At 38.6% G+C, this 18276-nt stretch overlaps 2 protein-coding genes and 2 long non-coding RNA genes across 6 annotated transcripts; 2 read left to right on the top strand and 2 right to left on the bottom strand.

Annotated features, from left to right (window-relative positions):
• The first annotated feature begins 136 nt into the window (after positions 1–136).
• LOC111251331 (uncharacterized) lies at positions 137–4179 on the top strand. Of its 2 annotated transcripts, none has more exons than XM_022807809.2 (3): positions 137–287; positions 1866–2049; positions 2397–4179. In XM_022807809.2, exons 2-3 carry the CDS (start codon positions 1869–1871, stop codon positions 3623–3625), a joined length of 1410 nt encoding a protein of 469 aa, XP_022663544.1. In that variant the 5' UTR covers positions 137–287; positions 1866–1868; the 3' UTR covers positions 3626–4179. The 2 variants fall into 2 exon arrangements, with proteins under 2 accessions (XP_022663544.1, XP_022663543.1); XM_022807808.2 differs by lacking the exon at positions 137–287 and adding an exon at positions 1122–1370.
• Positions 4180–4495: 316 nt separating this feature from the next.
• Positions 4496–7977, bottom strand: LOC147755151 (uncharacterized). The gene is made up of 2 exons (XR_015329453.1): positions 7065–7977; positions 4496–4656 (listed from the first exon to the last, which is right to left on the bottom strand). It is a non-coding gene; the product is annotated as an uncharacterized LOC147755151 (long non-coding RNA).
• A 28-nt stretch (positions 7978–8005) lies between these two features.
• LOC147755150 (uncharacterized) lies at positions 8006–10750 on the top strand. Its single transcript, XR_015329448.1, has 3 exons — positions 8006–8318; positions 8817–8960; positions 9588–10750. It is a non-coding gene; the product is annotated as an uncharacterized LOC147755150 (long non-coding RNA).
• A 773-nt stretch (positions 10751–11523) lies between these two features.
• On the bottom strand, positions 11524–18237 carry LOC111251330 (CCAAT/enhancer-binding protein zeta-like). Of its 2 annotated transcripts, none has more exons than XM_022807806.2 (11): positions 18111–18237; positions 16846–17012; positions 15913–16104; positions 15423–15663; positions 14615–15101; positions 14308–14490; positions 13733–14176; positions 13052–13306; positions 12559–12868; positions 12124–12314; positions 11524–11992 (listed from the first exon to the last, which is right to left on the bottom strand). In XM_022807806.2, the coding sequence occupies exons 2-11, from the start codon at positions 16994–16996 to the stop codon at positions 11801–11803; spliced, it is 2646 nt and encodes an 881-aa protein (XP_022663541.1). In that variant the 5' UTR covers positions 16997–17012; positions 18111–18237; the 3' UTR covers positions 11524–11800. The 2 variants fall into 2 exon arrangements, with proteins under 2 accessions (XP_022663541.1, XP_022663540.1); XM_022807805.2 differs by having other exon boundaries at positions 18055–18225.
• Between the last annotated feature and the right edge of the window lie 39 nt (positions 18238–18276).

The following is an 18276-nucleotide window of genomic DNA, read 5'->3' as shown; positions in this document are numbered from 1 at the left end:
TTGACCTTGAACCAAGCATGGCCTATGTATTGAAGTGATCAACGTAGTTCTTGCTGTTTTTTTCGTTAGGAGGTGGATTATTACGTTGCTTTCCACGAGGGCGTTGTCGATTGCGTACACCCACAGCATTCCCATGTACGTAGCCTTCATCGTCCAATTCCTCTACTTGGCAGTATCGAGAATAATCTTTCTCGTGGACTCAGTTACAGATAAAACGCTGTTGGATCATTTGTGCTGTTCGGGCTCATAATCCGACTTCATGAACACAACAATATTTCATAAGCTAGGTAATGTAAATTTGATAGAAAATTTTCTAATAGTTGCTATTGTTGCAGTTTTTGCTGCTTACGGTCACTTTCGCAGTTCTCAATAATATTTGCTTCAATGACAGGACCATAAGTACTGTCCTAGCCGTTTGTACTAAGATCACGTTTATTAATTCTTTATGCTCTTCTCTGCCAACAAGAAAAGTATAACGTTTACCTTGCAGTGTAAATTTGATCAAATCCAGTGTCATGAACACATTATCTATATTCTGTCCAAACATCCTGCTTCAAATTTACCTTTCAGAGTGGTTGGTAAAACACTTTCCATATATTCTATATGGAACTACTATGTATGCGTTAATAACAAAAATGGTGAATATAATATTATTATGTCTTTACATGAATGAAGCACTTTATTTATAATATCGCATTATTGAGATCGTAATACACATGTCATAATGTGCTTCCAGCATCTTTCTGCCTTTTTGACGATTCCGTTGCTATTGTTTGCCCCACTTGAGACAAAATTGAGTAGTGCCATAAAGTTATTTAAGTAATTTGCATTGCCTCTTTTTGCATCCATTTGTCCTAATATAACTTCATACAAGCTTACTTTCTATTTTTCCTATCTACGCGCTATGACCTGTATTTTTGTCCAACGGCTACTATACATACGCATGGAAATCAAAAGACAAAAATGTATATATATATATATATATATATATATATATATATATGTGCTCACACTAATATAAAAGATCAGCAGGTGGTTAATTATACTGTGTTATTTTCGCTTAATTTCACTGATTGTGTTCGTTTTTCAAAACATGATGGCGCGAAAGCTGTCTGCTTTGTTGTCGCTTGTTTTGTATCCCGTGCGAGACGACTTATTTTCATATGGTGTATCAGAGCCGAGACGTTTTTGAACAAGTACTTTCAGTAACAGTTATACAAACAGGTGTTACAGTAATTATGTGCTTGATGTTTGTGTCAAAAGCGGTTATAGATAAATCGTTTCTCGATATAATCTTCCTATAATATTCTACTCATAGTTGGTCGTCGAGTCAAACATAAGTGTGTGTTCAACGTCTTCAAAACTCAATGGTTAGTTCAACAACGAAGAAGAGATGCCGAAATCGATATTTGTAATTTGGAAGTTGTGTCATGTATTTTTATTTAGGAATTGAAGAGAGGTAGACATTCGTTAGTCAATCACGTATTGCATATTTTTGAATTATAATGCAATCTATCTAAAAGTTGCAACGGAATTATCATTATATTCATCTCAATTGGCAGGTAGCAGTAAACTGGATGAAGATAAATATATCGACCAGATCATCTCTGAGTCGGGTTGTGAGAATCTCTAACGGTAGTTTCAGTAGCAAACACGCACGCCATAACAGCACAACCAATTAAGAGTTGAGCTAATTAAGCTACCAAATTAAAAAATTCGTTTTTATTGGAAAGTATTTTCTTTTAATTAGTCAATATGCAAGTTTTACACTAGTAAATTTAAAGATGAACCCCACCGCTTTATTGCGCAGATATTGATGTGCATAGCGAATATAAAACCCAACCAACCGTGTGTACGTTTTATAGGACATGGCTGACTCTTCGATATCTGCCACGGGGCGCGGACTACCGACGTTCATGCTGGATCAAGAGCAACTGGTTGCCAAAGCGTTCGATAAATTGGGCCTTGGCAGTTTACCTAAAGAGTCTGTTCACAGAAATCCCTTACAGGCTATGGAATGTTTGGCTCGAATCTGTATAGCCATTATTGGTACGTTGATAGCCTATTTTTATATATTAGCTTTTCGGATTTTATTAATTTGAACGGAAATGTGCTTGTTATGTTCCATATTATGGAAATATTTAGAAAAAAGGCTTCTTTAAGCTGGATGGACGATTTTACGGACCTACTCAAGCAATTGTTATAAATATTTTTTTGCCCCAATATCTTGTTTTTTAACGTATCTATTGTAGTAACTATTGTATTGTAGTAATTGTTAATAATATTTTTAAAATTTAATTCAATGCAAAGACAATTGTAGAAGTGTTGTGTGCATGGAACAAACATAGCTATCCAAAATATTAATATACAATTTCGTGTTTTTGTACCATATTTAGGGGAGCACTGTCAGGACATTATTGCAATTTCACAAGAGCGAAGCAAGTCGATTGAAGAAGAATTTGAATCAGATGCAGCTGAGAGGGAGATTGCAAATCTTGACACGAAGCTTGAGGCTCTAAGAAGTAAGTACAGACGCCTGCTGGCACAACGGGAAGTCCACAATGCAACTGACTTAGCATGTCAACGTGTTTCGGATGTTCTAAATCAAGCAGCACGATCGTTATTGAAGGCCGCCCCCCTTGTGGCTGTTGCGGGCTTCATGGAGGATCGTGTACGTGCATTACAGCGAATACCCATGCCTCAAACAACAAGGCAGAAATGCGGAGAACCACCCTCACTGTGTAGTACCGCGCAGGCGTTAGGGTGCATTGACGACGTGGCTCGGTTTTCAATTCAAGAAAGCACACGAAATTACGTTTATGACTACGCTGACGGTGAGAGAGCAATAGATTATGTATCAAAGGCCTTCACAGATTTTGCGGCACGTTTAAAAGAAGTCGATACACCCCAAGCAAATGCGAATCTAAGCACAACTTGTTTGAACGCTTTAGCGCATGCGCATTCAATTAAAAAGCTGACTAAAAAGATCACTGGCTTGGGCAACACTTGCGAGAACCTGACGCAGTCTGAGGTGGAAAACATTTTGAAGCAATGTCAGGAAATTATTAGGTCGAGGCTAAGCAAGCTGAAGGAAGCTAACGTTCAAGGGATACCCGAAGTAGATGATAGTTACGAGTTGATGACGCTCCGTGATAGACAGTCCGCAGCTATCACAGCCCTCGCCTCACAGATCAACGACAATGAAGCACTTGAAGAACAAATGCAGTTGCTACGCGATGAGCTGTATGTATCCCAGAAGCTGCGATCATTCGATTCTCTGCTTAATATGATGCGTTCACAAAAATCGTTGCTTCAGTCGACGAAGAATGATCGTACACTGGTTCCTCGTTCTTTCCGGCCTACGGTAAATCTGTTTGATTCGGCCCTCAGATCAATAAGTGAACTTAAACTGCTTTCCGAAACTATACGCGCATACGATTTGGAAGTACAACTTGAGTCGAACGATAATCGTGCTGTGCTTGAATATTTAGCGAGTCTGGAACGCTCGGTTGATACGTCGAAACTAACAGTTTCACCCCTAGCAACAAATACTGCTGAGAGTCTCCTTGAGGAACTTCAAAGTTTTAGCGTCCTCCGATTGGCTAAAGGAACTTCTGATCTATAGGGAAATCACGAGCGCAATCATCAACTGTAGCCAGTAGTTAAACATTCGGCTGGTGTATGGATTAATCATACTTTCCCGATTTATTTGTAAAGTATAACGTAATATGATACAAACAACCTATAAGCTCTATAGAAATACGGCCACATTTACTTCTTCGTAGGTGTCCAAATGTAGTTTTCATTGCTTCGAGTGCGTTTGGCACAAACTAGATAAGATAGCGCAATTTTTCCAAGAAACAACATATGTAAAAAAGTTTTGTTTTGTAGGAGCGACTTTGGCACGAACAGAAGCATTTTGAGGCATCAAATGATATTGCCTATGCTATTAGACTGTATCTTACAAATATAACCATTCTATTATTCAAGAAACCTGTAGACGCCTATTTTGTATATCTGATTGAACTCCTCGAATAAGTATTGACAGAAAATGGATACTTTACTATTTTCTCATATTTTGATGGTTATTATCAGTAATCAGCGCATTACTATTGGCGCGGTACAAAATGTCGGCATATTCTCATGTTATTTAAAAAAAAACATAATAATATGATTTAATCATTGCACAGCTCTTCATTTGTACATTGTGTATAACCACCTGCTCTACGTAAACTGCATGGTGTCCTATTTAAGGCGGAGTTCCTTAAAATTCATTTATTGTGTGTGGTATTAATAGGTCCTGATAGGGCACCAGTAGGTACTCACGTGTTATTTGCAGTAACCGAACAGCTAAATCAGGTAGTAAAAAACAGGTCGTGCTGGCACTTCGAAATAATATCAGTACGAAATACAAAATAATTAATCCTAGTGTCGAAGATCTTAAATAAATAGGCAGATAGACAAAGCGCTGTCTAATACAGAAGGTTCTGACAAATGATAAGTTTTACATTTTTATTTTATGAGAATAGTCAAAGCCGCAAAATCTGAACCCAAAAATAGCTATCGCAGTTATCCTATCGCGCGAGAATTCTTGTTCAGAGTTCAGATCGAAATTTGCAGTTATTGGTGTTAAGCGAGGCTAAGTTCCACGGAAATCTGTAATTATAATAATGCAAGAGAGATTCGCCCTGTTACAAAATGCGATTGGCCAGACCGTACACATTGTAGAGAAAGCAGTGCCCACAGCCTCTTCGACTTACCTGACTCCGGTAAGTCTACTTTTTAGGTTGTATGCGATCTGATTTGGGCCAACCACTTAGCCAGTGGCTAAGTTAACAAGCGAGCACCATACTATTTTTGCATTAACGCTGTGATATTTAAAAAAGAAATCCAATGATGAAGATAGAAATTTCATTGTAGAACAACAACAATGGCGAAGCTCAGCACACCTTTAACTATTCGAGCTTGAAAAATTGGAAGTTTTGTATTTTTAAATGGCCATCCAATTTTTTCCTTGTTTAGCTGGTCAGCTATTTTAACCTGCTTTTCTCTGTTTCCTTCCCAATAAAGTACATTTCTGGCCAGTTGTCCTCAATGCCACTGTTTAGCTCTCTTGCAGATGTATTAAGGGCATGCACGGAGACTGGCGCTCATCACTTCTGTGATGTTTCATTTAGTGATCTGGCACTTCGCTGGTTCCAACTCAGAACAACTCACCAAATTTGGAATATTTGGCTTTGCTGCTACAGTATACGTATATCGGCCTATTCTGCGTACCTAACTGCAAACTTCCCTGTCTTTGAACTGCATGATGTAGCATGTTAGTCTCTTGAAAATCAGCGATCCAGTAACAACTATCGAAATGACGTCTCTAACTACGACTCCCGCGCTGTATTGCTTCCTGTACTACTTCCCAGACAATTATAGTTAAATCTCTGAGCCCTACAGGTTTTTGTAACCTTCGTTGTTCAACCTTGAAGTTAAAAGGTATTGGTGCTATACTAGGGCCGTAAGAGTACTTAGTCGTGTATGCCTAGATCACTAGGAGTGTAGGGATACGCTGGGCTTTTCGCAGTAGTGCCCTGTTCTCTGTCACCGTTGACGCCGGCCGAAATCGGGTATATATAGGTAGGGTAACGGATTCAGCGAGTGACGTGAAAAATTTTCATCCACCTTCATTTGATCTAAAGATATTCGATGTTATCCTGGTGAGTTTTCCCGTCAAAAAGAGCCTAAACAATGTACACTTTTTTTTCCGATCAAAAGAGCCGTCGCATTTCATCGTCCCGCATTTCGGATAGCTTTAGTCTGCGTGTGTCTACTGAGGTAGCCAAGTCATCAGCGTATGCAATGAAGTCCGTATCTGGCGAAAAATCCCTGGCAATAAAAACATTGTAGTAGACGAGATTTTAAAATCGGAATGGAACTTTAAAAAGCCCCTGCAGTCAACCGCTCGGTCTAGGCAGTCTCATCCTGAAGATACCCAGGGGCAGCTCTAAGGAAGCTCTCTTTGCTTCAAGCGATTTCAAAATAGGCTCCACGGAGAGCTGTTAGAGCCATTTCGATATGTAATAAAATAATTTAAATTTTTAGTTTTCCACATGGAGACTTCGATCGTTTCCGCATTTGTAACAACGCGTTTATCGCTATTAAAATTTAGCAATGCTCTGGGAAACCATATCTTCCAGGTAACATGAGGTTGTGCTCCTCAGGACAGCCTCGGATTCACTTTTCGATAATGAGCTCCATTCTTTTACTTACGTTCCCATAAGACAAATTCATTTATAAGAGCCCCTTTTTTTCGAAATCAGTACAACTTCTGTTCCTTTTCAGATCCTCTTATGATAACATAAGCCATAAGAAAGGAATTTCTTTTAAAAAATCTCACAGTCGTCGCCAAAATGGTTGGCTTAAATATTTGTGCCGTTACGGTGTATCACCACAGCCAGAGTGTTGTGGGTAAGTGTTGGTGCCTGGATAAACATTAATCTATCAAAAGCTTGATGAATAGGTAACAGCTTTTTCATAATGTATTTCTTTTCGTCTGAGAGGATGACCTTCAGCTGAGTTTTCAGCTTTTTACGAATGATTCTGTCCAGGTGGGCCCGTGAATCTTCGTTAACTGTCTCTAAATTTTTTCCGGCAGATTTCTTTACTCCTTTGATCACAGACTCGAGGGCTGTGCGTCGTTTTTTGAGTTCTGTCACCGAAGCAACCAGTTTTTTGTGGCAGTACCTCCATGCGTTTGCTTGCATTATTTTTCGTCGTGTTCTAGTACATTTTTCTCTAATTTGTTCTCTAGGCTAAATTCGTTTCACTAGTATTAGGGCGAAATATGTTATTACCTTCTAAGATGGATGCTACAGCTTCGACACAAATTTTGCTAGAAGAATTTAAAGATCGGAAGCGCTTTGGGGTGACGTTTTTCTCGTAGCCCTTTTTAGGAGCCCTCCTGAGTGCGTCGCCGCTTCGTATATTGAGTCTCGGCAATTGCTCAAGGACTTTTGAGTTCGTAACTTATATATATAGAACTGATATATATAGAACAATATAGAACTGATTACCTTCGATGTTGAAAACTCGGTATTATGTTATCCTGCTAGGAAATGCGAAGCAGCGAACTACTAAGTTCTGAACTTCGAACTGCGATTCACATCTCCACCCCATCATCTTGTGCCCACTCGCTTTTTTCTTTGACTGGCGTCATGTTTGGTTCCCCTACGATATTTAGAACAATAGCCTTGTGGGATCTCAGATCCATTTGAGATTTAAATTCTTCTTCCTTCTTTATCGTCTTCAGGATTTAGGCCAAGCCTCCAGTGGCTTACCTTGCCAGGGTCGTTCTCATATTCTTTTTGAGCTGTTGAACCGTCTTCACTATGACATCATGTTTGATAGGATCAACCTTTTGTTCTAACCGCAGTGTGTTAGCGTAAAAGTTGCTTTTTCTTTTTGTGATAAGAATCACGTTATTGTTAGCTGTGTTTCGGTAGCCGTGTTTCTCTTCGGTTTATACGCAGTAATTAGCCCATCAAATTTCTTCGCAGCATAGCATGCTCTGGCATAGTCTGTGGATACCTGGATACTAATCTCTTTATTGTGCTTCCTTCCGTGTTGTTCCGCAGGATACTTTCCTTTTCAAGTCGCTTACGCAACCCCATGTCCGGCTGAGCAACCCATCTTTGGGTGTCTTCATCAACTAGTTTTATCTTTTTGCGTTGTATTTGGATTTTTTTTAATGATAAAATTCCGCATCTGTTTAGCCAGATTAGTAGCGTATGGACTATTACATAGCAGAAGCTGACCGTTTCTCGAATCTCTCCGGATACACCGACCGCGTCCGATTCCATCAAGCGGCTCGCAGCTCTCTCCTTCAGCCGTTCTTTCATTAGGAGGATTTACAAACACAGCACTGCGTTCCAGACTCAAGTCTACGTGTTTTGCTGGCTGATCGTTCTGCCCAGGTAGGTGCGTTGTCGACAGCTACAATTTTGTCTATCAGTTGGGTCCAATGATTACAGGCGACCCAAAAAGCAAAAATCTCCTCCGCAGTAACCACAGTTACATAACAGAGAGAAGGCTCTATACTGGTTGTTTTCGACAGCTTCAATCAAGGATCATATGTTACAACACCTTTCGTAGAGACACTCACAGAAGTTCCACCTTTCAAGAGTAGATAGCCAATTGCTCAACCGCTGTACAACTGTGGTAGCCTTGAAGCACACGTTTGCACAGGAAGTACAATGCAGTCATTGTGAAAAATGTCTTGATTGTCCCTGGCACCAAACGCACTTTACAGATAAAATAGGCTCGAGACAGTAAGGAAAATCTTGTGATTTTCTAAACAATCGTTTTGTTTGTCAGTTCCCGAAATATTATTTACTTCATGCAGCCATGCAAGTACTGCCGTTTTTGAAATTTTTTATTTATATTAAAGCAGTTGAGGGTCAGTTTAACTGCTGAGCACTCAATATGTGTCTGGCATTGTGGAATTCTTATTATTAAATCTGGACTTCGTATAATCGGTGCTCGGTTCGAAACTGATTCGAACATTGCTTCAAGTGCAATGATTATATACACAATATGCCTTGTGAGAGGATTCTAGTTTGGAGAACTTGGTATTCCTATCTGTTTTATTAATCTAGTTGGTTTCGAGCAGTCAGACGCCATTTTCCTCTTTGTGTATTCAGCTAATACAATTGGGAGAAAATTACATATACCCGATTGTTGAATCTGGATTATGATGCAACAATTTTGTCCGAACCGGTCTAAATCTATAAACTTTGGTTTTGTGTTGTACGACATTTCATATGGAGATTTGCTAGTGGATTCGGACACTAATGTACTGTGCAGCGGGCTGTTTCCGCGCACAAATTTCAGTTCATCAGGAGACTGTCAGCATAGATTTTGCTTATTTGGTTCTTGTCTCACTTAGGCGTTCGGCTACTCCGTTCTGAGAGGTGAAGTATGGTTAGGTAGTGATTAGTTTGGTTCTCACTTTTTTAATAAGGTTTTATGGCTAACTAACGAGGTTCCTCCGTCGCTGTCAAGCGCCTGGATGTAAATCAGCAGTCTGAATATTCGATCGAAGGAAATAAAATTTCACAAAACTTCGAGTGGCCATTCGTTAGACAAAAAAAGTATCTTGCATGTATGGATGATGTGTACTCGGGGCCACACAGATTATTATGAACAACTTGCCTCAAAAATTGGGCATGTTTCGGCTGGTGTGAAGTAGTAAAAGCTTTACTCTGCTTTTCCTGCATATAGGGATCACATTCGATAATGAAGTGGTCAAAAAAACGAAATCTGAAATTGTTTATTAGTGCGGGTCCAGGGCTATATGTAAAGATGCTTTAATCTGCAACTAATTAATCATGCACCCTGCAATATCTATCGCCATATCGGTCCTAAACACAAAGACGTTGCTTTTCTGGAAGTCTAAGGTGGTCCGCATATCATCGTTGTTTGTCCTAATTATCAGATAACGCCATAATGAAATTTAGGTCGTCCATAAACCAACTCATTGACAATATAGTACGTCGAATCCGAAGTACGTAGATAACAACCTCTGTTTTGATTGTTAGGGGGTGACCTTCATCTTGGACCTCGTAGTGGATGCTATCACAACCCACTGGCTGCAGTGTTGGACTTCCGTCAACTCTAACGGCCTGTTCTACTTCCGTTCTATGGAGCTCTTGCCTATGTTTTGTGTTTCACATCCGATATCGCCGTTAGACATTATCCCACACGGTTGGTTTCCACCGCAGAACGGAGTCTGTCTATGCACGGGTTCGAACCTAGATCACAACGTGTCCCCAAGGATAGCAGACAAATACGTTACCCACTAAGCTATCACGGAGATATGAACTCTGGCCTGTTGCTATGAAACATGAAATATTCTGGTTTGGTGTGGCCCCTTCTTTCGTAATTGCAAACTTTTTCTAATTTTTTTTGTTGGGAACTTTGGCTTACGCGGATTTTTGCTTTTTGATATTCATATTAATATAATATAATATATATATATATATGAGATTTTTGATAATTCAAGCGTCAAGCATCCAACTGGCGCTTTCACACGCTACAACACCTGTATTCTCAACGAGGGCACTTATTGGACAACTTAGCTAGGGGGCTAAGCTTCGCATTACCTTCGCACCGAAAGAAACTGAAAGTTGTTTTTACATTAAAGGAGAAGACCTCGGAAAGAGAGTGGCGCAAAAAAATAAGATACAATGCGAGCAATACTGACGTCGCACTCTCATCTCCGGTGCGACGACAAGAGATTCACACTTGTAAAACTCTATCATTGTGCGCGTGGAAGGTGCCGCATGGCTGCGTCGACAATACGCATTTGTCTTGGACGTCTAAAAAAAATTATGTTTTTGTTTATAATTTTCCATCGCCCACATTGTAGAAGACACGTTATGGTCCCCCATATCTATTTGGCATGCACAGTATAACAGTCCATGTTCGCACATATATGGCCACGTTCGCAATAAGTGCTTGAAAAAGTTCGCGGGAAAGGTGATGATGACTCACCATACGTGAGCACATGAATTAAGATGATATTAGAACTGCATTGAGCTTGCAAGACCTGCCTCGTATAATGCAAAATTTTGACGTAATGCTTAATCTGACTGAAATTCGTGTTCGCAACATAACGAAGTCGCATTAAATACGATCTACCATCTGTTAATATATTCTATTTTTATCTATGATAAATAAAGAGCGCTTAATGGACAGAAAATGTGGATCTGATTTGATCGATATGATATACAGCTTACTATTATACTGCCTTATTGACACCTTAACAACATTTAAATAGGTATCTTCTTCTTGCAGCCACCAAGTTACGTTTGAATGCATAGCCTCACCACTTCGTTAAAAGGCGCGATAAAGCGGTTAACTGGTGTTAGCTAACACAGCGGTAAACAACGTGCCATTGATTTTTAGCACTGTTAAACGTGTGACTACCAATTTTGCCCTACGCACGTAGACTAAAGTAAGAGACCCAACGGAAAGCTGCTCATGGACAAATTTGTGGGTATTTATCTAACTAACGGCATATTGGTATGCATGGATCATACTGCATAAATATTTAACTAGTGTAGTTTAGAAGAGTCCCAAAAATGTGACATTTGTGGGTTTTTGACATACGGGTTGTTTAAACGAACAGTGGCACGTTGATGTTGTATTACTTACAGCACATTTTTTAGTTCTGATATCGTTTGAAGAGGGTTTTTGACAAAGTTCGGTTCTAGGGCCCGAATCAGAACGATACCTTTTAAATTTATATGTATCTGTTATGCATAAATATTTGTCGTATTTATTATGAACGAGAAAAACAAAAGTATGAATCGGCTGACTCGTCTATTAGTGATTTGTAAGTGTTATTGATGGAGCACTATAATGCGGGAAAAGAATCAGTTGAAACTAGCAAGACATCTTAAAATCAATAGCTCTACCGTGTGTGCGCACCCCATGCGCATTTTTGTAGTTCCAAATATATTGTAGCTTCGGTTGGAAAAAGTTGTAATATTACTTTCAACTTATTTATTATCTTTTCAAATACAGCAACATTGAAAGGATGTGTTCTCATATGGTACATATATCACTGATAGCAAGCATCGTCCTCTTGGACTTTTATCACAATACCTTTTTTTCAGTTTTATTGTTTTATTGTTTCAAGTAGACGTTGAAAAAGCACTTTTCGTTTCTGTACTCTAAATTGTTCCTATAAAATTAAACAGTAATAATCAATTACTATGTGACAACAGTTCATGAACAACCAACCATTTTATTGATTACCCCTCTGTTTTTTACTCCCTTTTTTGGGAGCGTTAAATTTAATTATGTTCCTATGTGCTTTAAGAGTAGCGGCCTTCTTTACCACTTTTCCTTTTTTAAGCTTCTTGCCTTTCGGTTTTCGTTTCCCAAAAAGCTGAAAATGCCGTTTTCTTTCCCAGTCCAGTTGTTTGGCGTCCGATACCTGTCAACAAATAACAGTACATAATATGATTATTTTATCATTAGGATTGTTCTTGTAATCGGACACACATTTCCACCAAAACGACCTGTCAACGACGTAAGTGGCTTTGGAAAATATTCAATGTAACTAACCTTTCCTGCTGCGGTTTTTGCGGAAAGGGCGTGAAGCGAACCACTGCCATCTAAGCCGCGATTGCTATCCAGCATACTTTGGAACCTATCCGTTGACGCTGTCAGTTCACTAACTTTAAACTTCTTTAGTTTTACGTTCAACGGAAGAGAAAATCCAGGCAATCCTTTAATCGTCGGTTTTGGTTTGAAACCTAAAATGTTGTTAAATAAAAAACAAAAAAAAAACCTATTTTTATACAACTAAATACCAGTAGGTAGCAGCCATGAAGTAAAATTTCTTCGTGATTTATATTAGAGCCCGTGTAATTCAAATATGATATACTGACAATATTGGTATTGTACGATTTTCGATAAAGAAAAGGATTTCTGTCCCTTGAAAAAATTCACCAGAAGCTGGTTCATTAAAATCGTCGTCCACCTCAATGGCTCCATTACCCTTATATCCTTCCTCTTCTTGCTCATCGTCTGCCTCAAACTCGTTGTCTGCGTCCGTCCCACCCAGATGGTTTACAGAACAAAGTGTTTTATCATCAGGACATTTGTCATCTTCATTTTTGTCACCAGTATCTTCTTCGTTGCCATAAACACTCTCAGCATCCATTCCTTCTTCCAATTCGTATTCGTCGCTGTTTCCTCCGTCGTATTCATCGTCACTCTTACTATCAGCATTCTCGTTTTCCTTGAGCTTCGCACGTCCATCCTTAAACTCCGAGTAGAAATCCCCGTTTTCACTGTCCATGTCCACCTATGTGAGAGAGAGACAAAAGATGTAAAACCGGAAGAGTCAGTAGACTGTTATCTTCTTTTTTTTATTATTGTTTGATTAGCAATCATTATTTTAGGGTAAGAATAGATGTGTTTAAAAAACGACAGTTCTCTCGTTCCTCCAGCTACGTTTGCAGCGGTGGATGTCGTATAGTGAACTCACGTGATTGTTAATATCGCCGAGAAACTCATCCGCCTCGTCTGAGTCTAGATCTTCAACGTCTTCATCCTTGACTCGGGCATTAATTCCTGTTCCATCCGTACGACGACCACTCTCTACAAAATACCTGAACAAGAAGGCTTCATCGACTGGAATAGCATTCTCATGTTTGGTCATGTACATCGCGGAGCCTACAGGTATGCTGCGAACACCCTTTGGCGCATAATGGTGCGATCGGCCGAATATTTTGTCGTGAGCCTGCGCACCCAAAGATATGAAACCATAAATTGTTTAGAATCTTATAGGTATCGAAGAAGTTCTTATGAGAAAAAAATTTCGATGCGACGCACAGAGATATAGCACACTTTTCATGGGAATAATGGACCTGCATAATTATGCAATAATGGTTCACCTTTACGGCAAAATCAAGGGACTAGCTAAGCTATTTGATTAAAGCAGTTCACGAATGTGGAGAAGATCAATAATACTGTATGAAAATAAGCTATCCATTTCTGCTAGGACATAGCCCTACTCGCATAAGAATTACAACGCAAAGTGCGTCTAATTTAGAGTTATCACCTAAGCAGCTTGTATGAGGCTATCTTACGTCATAGTCGAAGTTCACAATACACCATACTAAAAAATTAAAAAATGAGAGGAACTTAAAGGGTATAGGGGACATACCTCATTACTTTGAGCTTTTGGATTTCTGTAGACAAATCGGTCAAGAAAATGCATTGTCGTAAAGTCTTTAAGCGGGTCACCGAAGTACTGGACTCCGCTCTTAGTTCGATGGAGTATTTCAGTGGCAAAAAGAGCCACCGAGGGATGGAAGTGCCTCGAAAGAGCGAGTAACTCGTAGCACAATGTGGTTCTAGCATGTGCTTTCAGCGGATTATCGGTGTGCGGATCGTAAATAAGAATGGCATCAGATTTAACATCACTGTTGTCGGCTTTCAGCGGCTTAGTGTATTTTCCGTCTGCGGTTGCACCAGCGAGACTTCCGGGCTTTGTTGGAACCTGAATAGCTTGTGGATAGTTAAGCAGAAGCTGAGGACGCTCCTTCAGAACGTGGGCGATAATAAGTAGCATTGAGCATGCCAAATTGGGTGGGTACGTTAAGCAAAGCTGCAAATATTGAGAAAAATCGTTGGCACTTTTTGTAATATGTATACATATTTATATATATTCAACAGCGGTATTATTGATATCGACCGTCTAGTATATCAAAAGAGCTGACATAGAACAATTTTACGAACCTGTAGCATTCTTTTGATGAAAGCTGTCACCCGAGATGTATCTTTATCTGCTCTCACAGCCTTGTAAATGAGGTTAAACATCATTAACTGGTGATGTGTCATTACCATATTTGGGTCCTGAATTTTTTTATAGAGCGCGCTGTAGAAACGTGCCGTTAGGCCGGAGTTCTTCTTTGTCAGCACCTGTCAAAATCCCGGTATGATAGAACTAGCTAGACGACATGAATCTGTGGTATACTGTACATTTGTATGATAGTAGTCTTCTAGCCCAGTTCTAAACTTCATATAGGGAATATTAGAAACAAACCTGAAAAAGAAGCGTAAGGCATTGGATGGCGATGGAAAGTGTTGACATATATATGAGTCGAAACAGGACGTCTTCATTTTCGCGTGAAATAAGTTCCTCATTCGTAGAGCAAAACGGGAACGCGCGATTTACACCGGTCAACAGAACAGCCATCAGTTTCGTGTCTGCTTCACCGGCGGCAACGCAGATCTTGAAAAAGTTAAGGTAGATGTGTACAAGCTTTAATGCTAGCTCGTATTCGTCATTTGTCAGCACAATCGTTGATAAATAGCAAAGCGCATAGTATTGTGCTTTAGGGGCAATGTTCTTGCGGAACAGCAGTGATTCCACCTCAGAGAGTACAATAGGCTTCATGGCCGAATGCTTCGCTGTTAGTTCTGATAATAAGTGGGCTGTTTTGGCAGCAATTTTACGCATGGGATCCCCGAATTTGTTGACTAAGCGGGTCAGAAGAAACTGTTCCTGTTCAGGATGCTCGGCCAGCAGCCTAGATAGACAGACGAAACATTGTTATTAAATATAATTGTGCAAACAAATTCGTTTAATAGGTAATAGATTAATCAATGATGTAGTAACTGGTTCTTCTAACATCTTCTAAAGATATTTTGTTTTTTTTTCGTGTAATTTAACTCGCTTGTAGAAAAATAAAGATTTTAAAGATCAAAGATAAAAAGTGTTCTATTTCGAGACTTGGTAAAAAGAAACATAGATTGAAAACTTTTTTCAGCACGTTACGAAAAATGAATTCGCTTTTTAAAATAATTACTTTCATCTACGAGCAGCTTTAAAATTACTAAAACCTACTTACATGTAAAGTGTTTTAACAGCTTTTGACTTTGACGTCTCCGTTTTATCGTAGCTTAACTTCTCAATATTTTCTAGAAAACGCATGTACTTTGTTTTAAGCTGACTTTCAAAGTACCATACAAGGCATTTAGTCTGGTCAGCCCGTTTATTCATATCAAGCTTCTGCAGAGGTCGGAAATTGAACGAGACTAGTTTTCGCGACGGAGGAAGCAGGTAGTGCACAAAGAGATCCGTGAGAGCATCTTGAATAGACAGATATATAAGAACCAAGTCGTTTGTATCATTGCAACTAGTAACAACCGAGACTATATATTTGAGTCATTTTTTTTACCGTTTTAGAGACCTAACCTAGTATTTACGGATAAAGCAATGATAATAGCTGAAAATGTCGCAGATATTTTGGCCAACCACCAGTAGTAATCTTTGCTAAAACGGTAGATGGAAAACGTTTGAAAAAAATACGAGCAAGAGTTCGGAAAAGACTAACTAACCAATTGCGATAAAACATTCTCGTTTTCCTTTTGGGGACACCCATTGAATGAGAATATCTAAGATCTCGAGGTTATGAACGGGTGAATCCTGCAATAAAAGTGAGAAGGCAGCAGCTCGATCCCGAAGCGAACCCTTCCTCCGAACCATATCGACCCAGCGAAAGTCATTCCATGACGGCGACTGCTCCTTATCTAAAAAGTTATATTAAAATACTCCGATTAATCGTATATTTCTAATTATAACCCAATAGACAAACATTCGTACAACTGACAATACAAGATGACCACAGAGATCAAATTGGTAATATAAACTAGAGAATTTTTCCGAAAAACTGCTTTGTTCCTGTTGCGAACTTTATTATGATGTTGGGCTCGAAGACCGTCTAAGCACTCTTAAGTTCTTCTGCATCTTATTCTTTTATACAAAGTGCCTTTTCGCATAATATGGTTGGGTATATTAAGGTTGGGTTTCGTCGAAATCATTATTATTGTTATTAAAATATCATTATTACTATTTTTGTCACCTATTTACTTTTTATCATAAAACGTGTGTTGTATCATATGGAAAATAACGAATATTTTATTTCGTATTGTGTTTTTATTATTATATGGACAATAATCTTTATAACAAAGACTTGTTACTTTAATTGAAAAGAATCCTTTATACATACAAATTTATGAGAACTACATTACCTTGTTATAAAATAGCATGGATTACAGTATTTATCCAGAAATTTAAACGCAATTAGTTGTGGCACTGATATTTTAATTAATCAGTGTATGCTTTGCGCAAAAATAAATAAATCTTTACATTTCAAAATGAGTTTGCATGCTGAATCTCTTCAAGCCTTATTACTTTTTCCATTATTTGACGACAAGGGTGATAGTCTGATTTGGCGAATAACTCTGTATTATTACACTGTTTATACTTACATGTTTTATAATGCTGAATATCATCCTTAAGTAGTTGATCTTGACATTGCTGTGATAGCTTGTGAACAAGTTGTTCTGCTACGTTACATCGTTCAGGATTCGAAACTTGCTCGAACCAACATGTCCCTGGCTTCACAAGTAACTTATTCATTGTTCCCTGTCATTGACTGTAATAAAAAAAAAAAAGTATTTTAAAAGACAATTAAACTGACAGTGACTACTTTAATCCGAGTTCGTTCATGCCGATGATTTCCTGAAGACCAAACAGAAAAATGTGATTGTACTAAAAGAATAATCTGTTTCTCTCTTATCTGATTTTGGAACGAGGACTATGCAACTGTTGGTTCACACATTTTATCTACAAGAGGCAGACCCAACGGCTGACGTTGTTGGCGCTGAACACCAGTATAAAGGTTTTTTTTTCAAATCATAAATTATCTGTTCTTCTGAAAAGTGATGAAATGTTCTAGCATAAAGATGTACCATCGAAGATAGGTGCCTGACTATTATCACTGATACGTTTACAGCACGCTCGCTAAAGTGCTCTGTTGATAACGTTAAGCGACAGTGACAAGTATTCCTATACTAGTTTAATCTAAAATAGTTTTCAAAGCAGTCAATTGGCAATATTTAGTTAAAAACATGACATCATAAGTGGTTATGCAAAATTTTTAAACTTGTTTTTACCAACATTCAGGCGTCCACATTTAAGCTCGCCTGGCATTTTAAGTTGTTGGACTTTGTGTTACGTCTTTAAGATGTTGCGGACCCTAAAAACCTACGAATAAGAACAACTTTCTAATCATTTAAACAAACTGACTGTCTTTGTCAGTAAAAAAGCTGCAAAACGCTTATCCTATTTTTTATATGATTTAGGTTTTTTTTTAGGCATTTTGGTTTACGTTGTTTTTGTCTAACGAATTAAACTATTGTACCTCGAAAAAATCGGTAAAAATACCATCAGTATAATGAATGCTACGAACTTTCATGGCTGTAATTTAAGAAAAGCGAAGAATACTCAAATTACCTAAATAGCGTGATAAAAATCAGTATTAAATTTCAGTTAGGCAAGTTATTTTTAAGTCTTCATCCGAAAATTATCTCGACTCAGTTGGCTTTGTTCTATGCATAGGAGCATTCCTCATTGTCACATTACAGGTAGACGACAGTGATCAAGTCGTGGGCTACATCTTTTTCTGTAGAGCTTACCTTAGGGCGCTCTGAGATAAAGAAGATAGAATATTACTTATCGCTAATAGTTATACCAGTTCAACTGGACTTCGTCTCACTCGGTATTAATTCACTTTTACTACTGATACTAATACACTACAATTCTGAACAGTCTTCAGATTTCACGTGCATTTGTTGACATTCACGGAGCATTACCGTTTTCCCTTCATAGATAATGTGTTCATATTGCAGTTCCCCCTT

Source organism: Varroa destructor, unplaced genomic scaffold (genome assembly GCF_002443255.2).
Source record: "Varroa destructor unplaced genomic scaffold, Vdes_3.0 BEIS01000005.1, whole genome shotgun sequence".
Classification (NCBI taxonomy): domain Eukaryota; kingdom Metazoa; phylum Arthropoda; class Arachnida; order Mesostigmata; family Varroidae; genus Varroa; species Varroa destructor.
The sequence above is the reverse complement of the archived record's forward strand: the minus strand, read 5'-3'. Positions and strand labels throughout refer to the sequence as shown.

What these genes read in the sequence shown, in the direction of transcription:
- LOC111251331 (XM_022807808.2), top strand. An exon ending in AATCTGTATAGCCATTATTG is followed by an intron (nt 2,050 to 2,396) that starts GTACGTTGATAG and finishes TACCATATTTAG; the next exon opens with GGGAGCACTGTCAGGACATT.
- LOC111251330 (XM_022807806.2), bottom strand. Translation starts at nt 16,996, where the DNA reads ATGAATAAGTTACTTGTGAAGCCAGGGACATGTTGGTTCGAGCAAGTT. An exon ending in GCCTTACGCTTCTTTTTCAG is followed by an intron (nt 14,491 to 14,614) that starts GTTTGTTTCTAA and finishes GGATTTTGACAG; the next exon opens with GTGCTGACAAAGAAGAACTC. An exon ending in AGAAGAGGAAGGATATAAGG is followed by an intron (nt 12,315 to 12,558) that starts GTAATGGAGCCA and finishes ACAACATTTTAG; the next exon opens with GTTTCAAACCAAAACCGACG.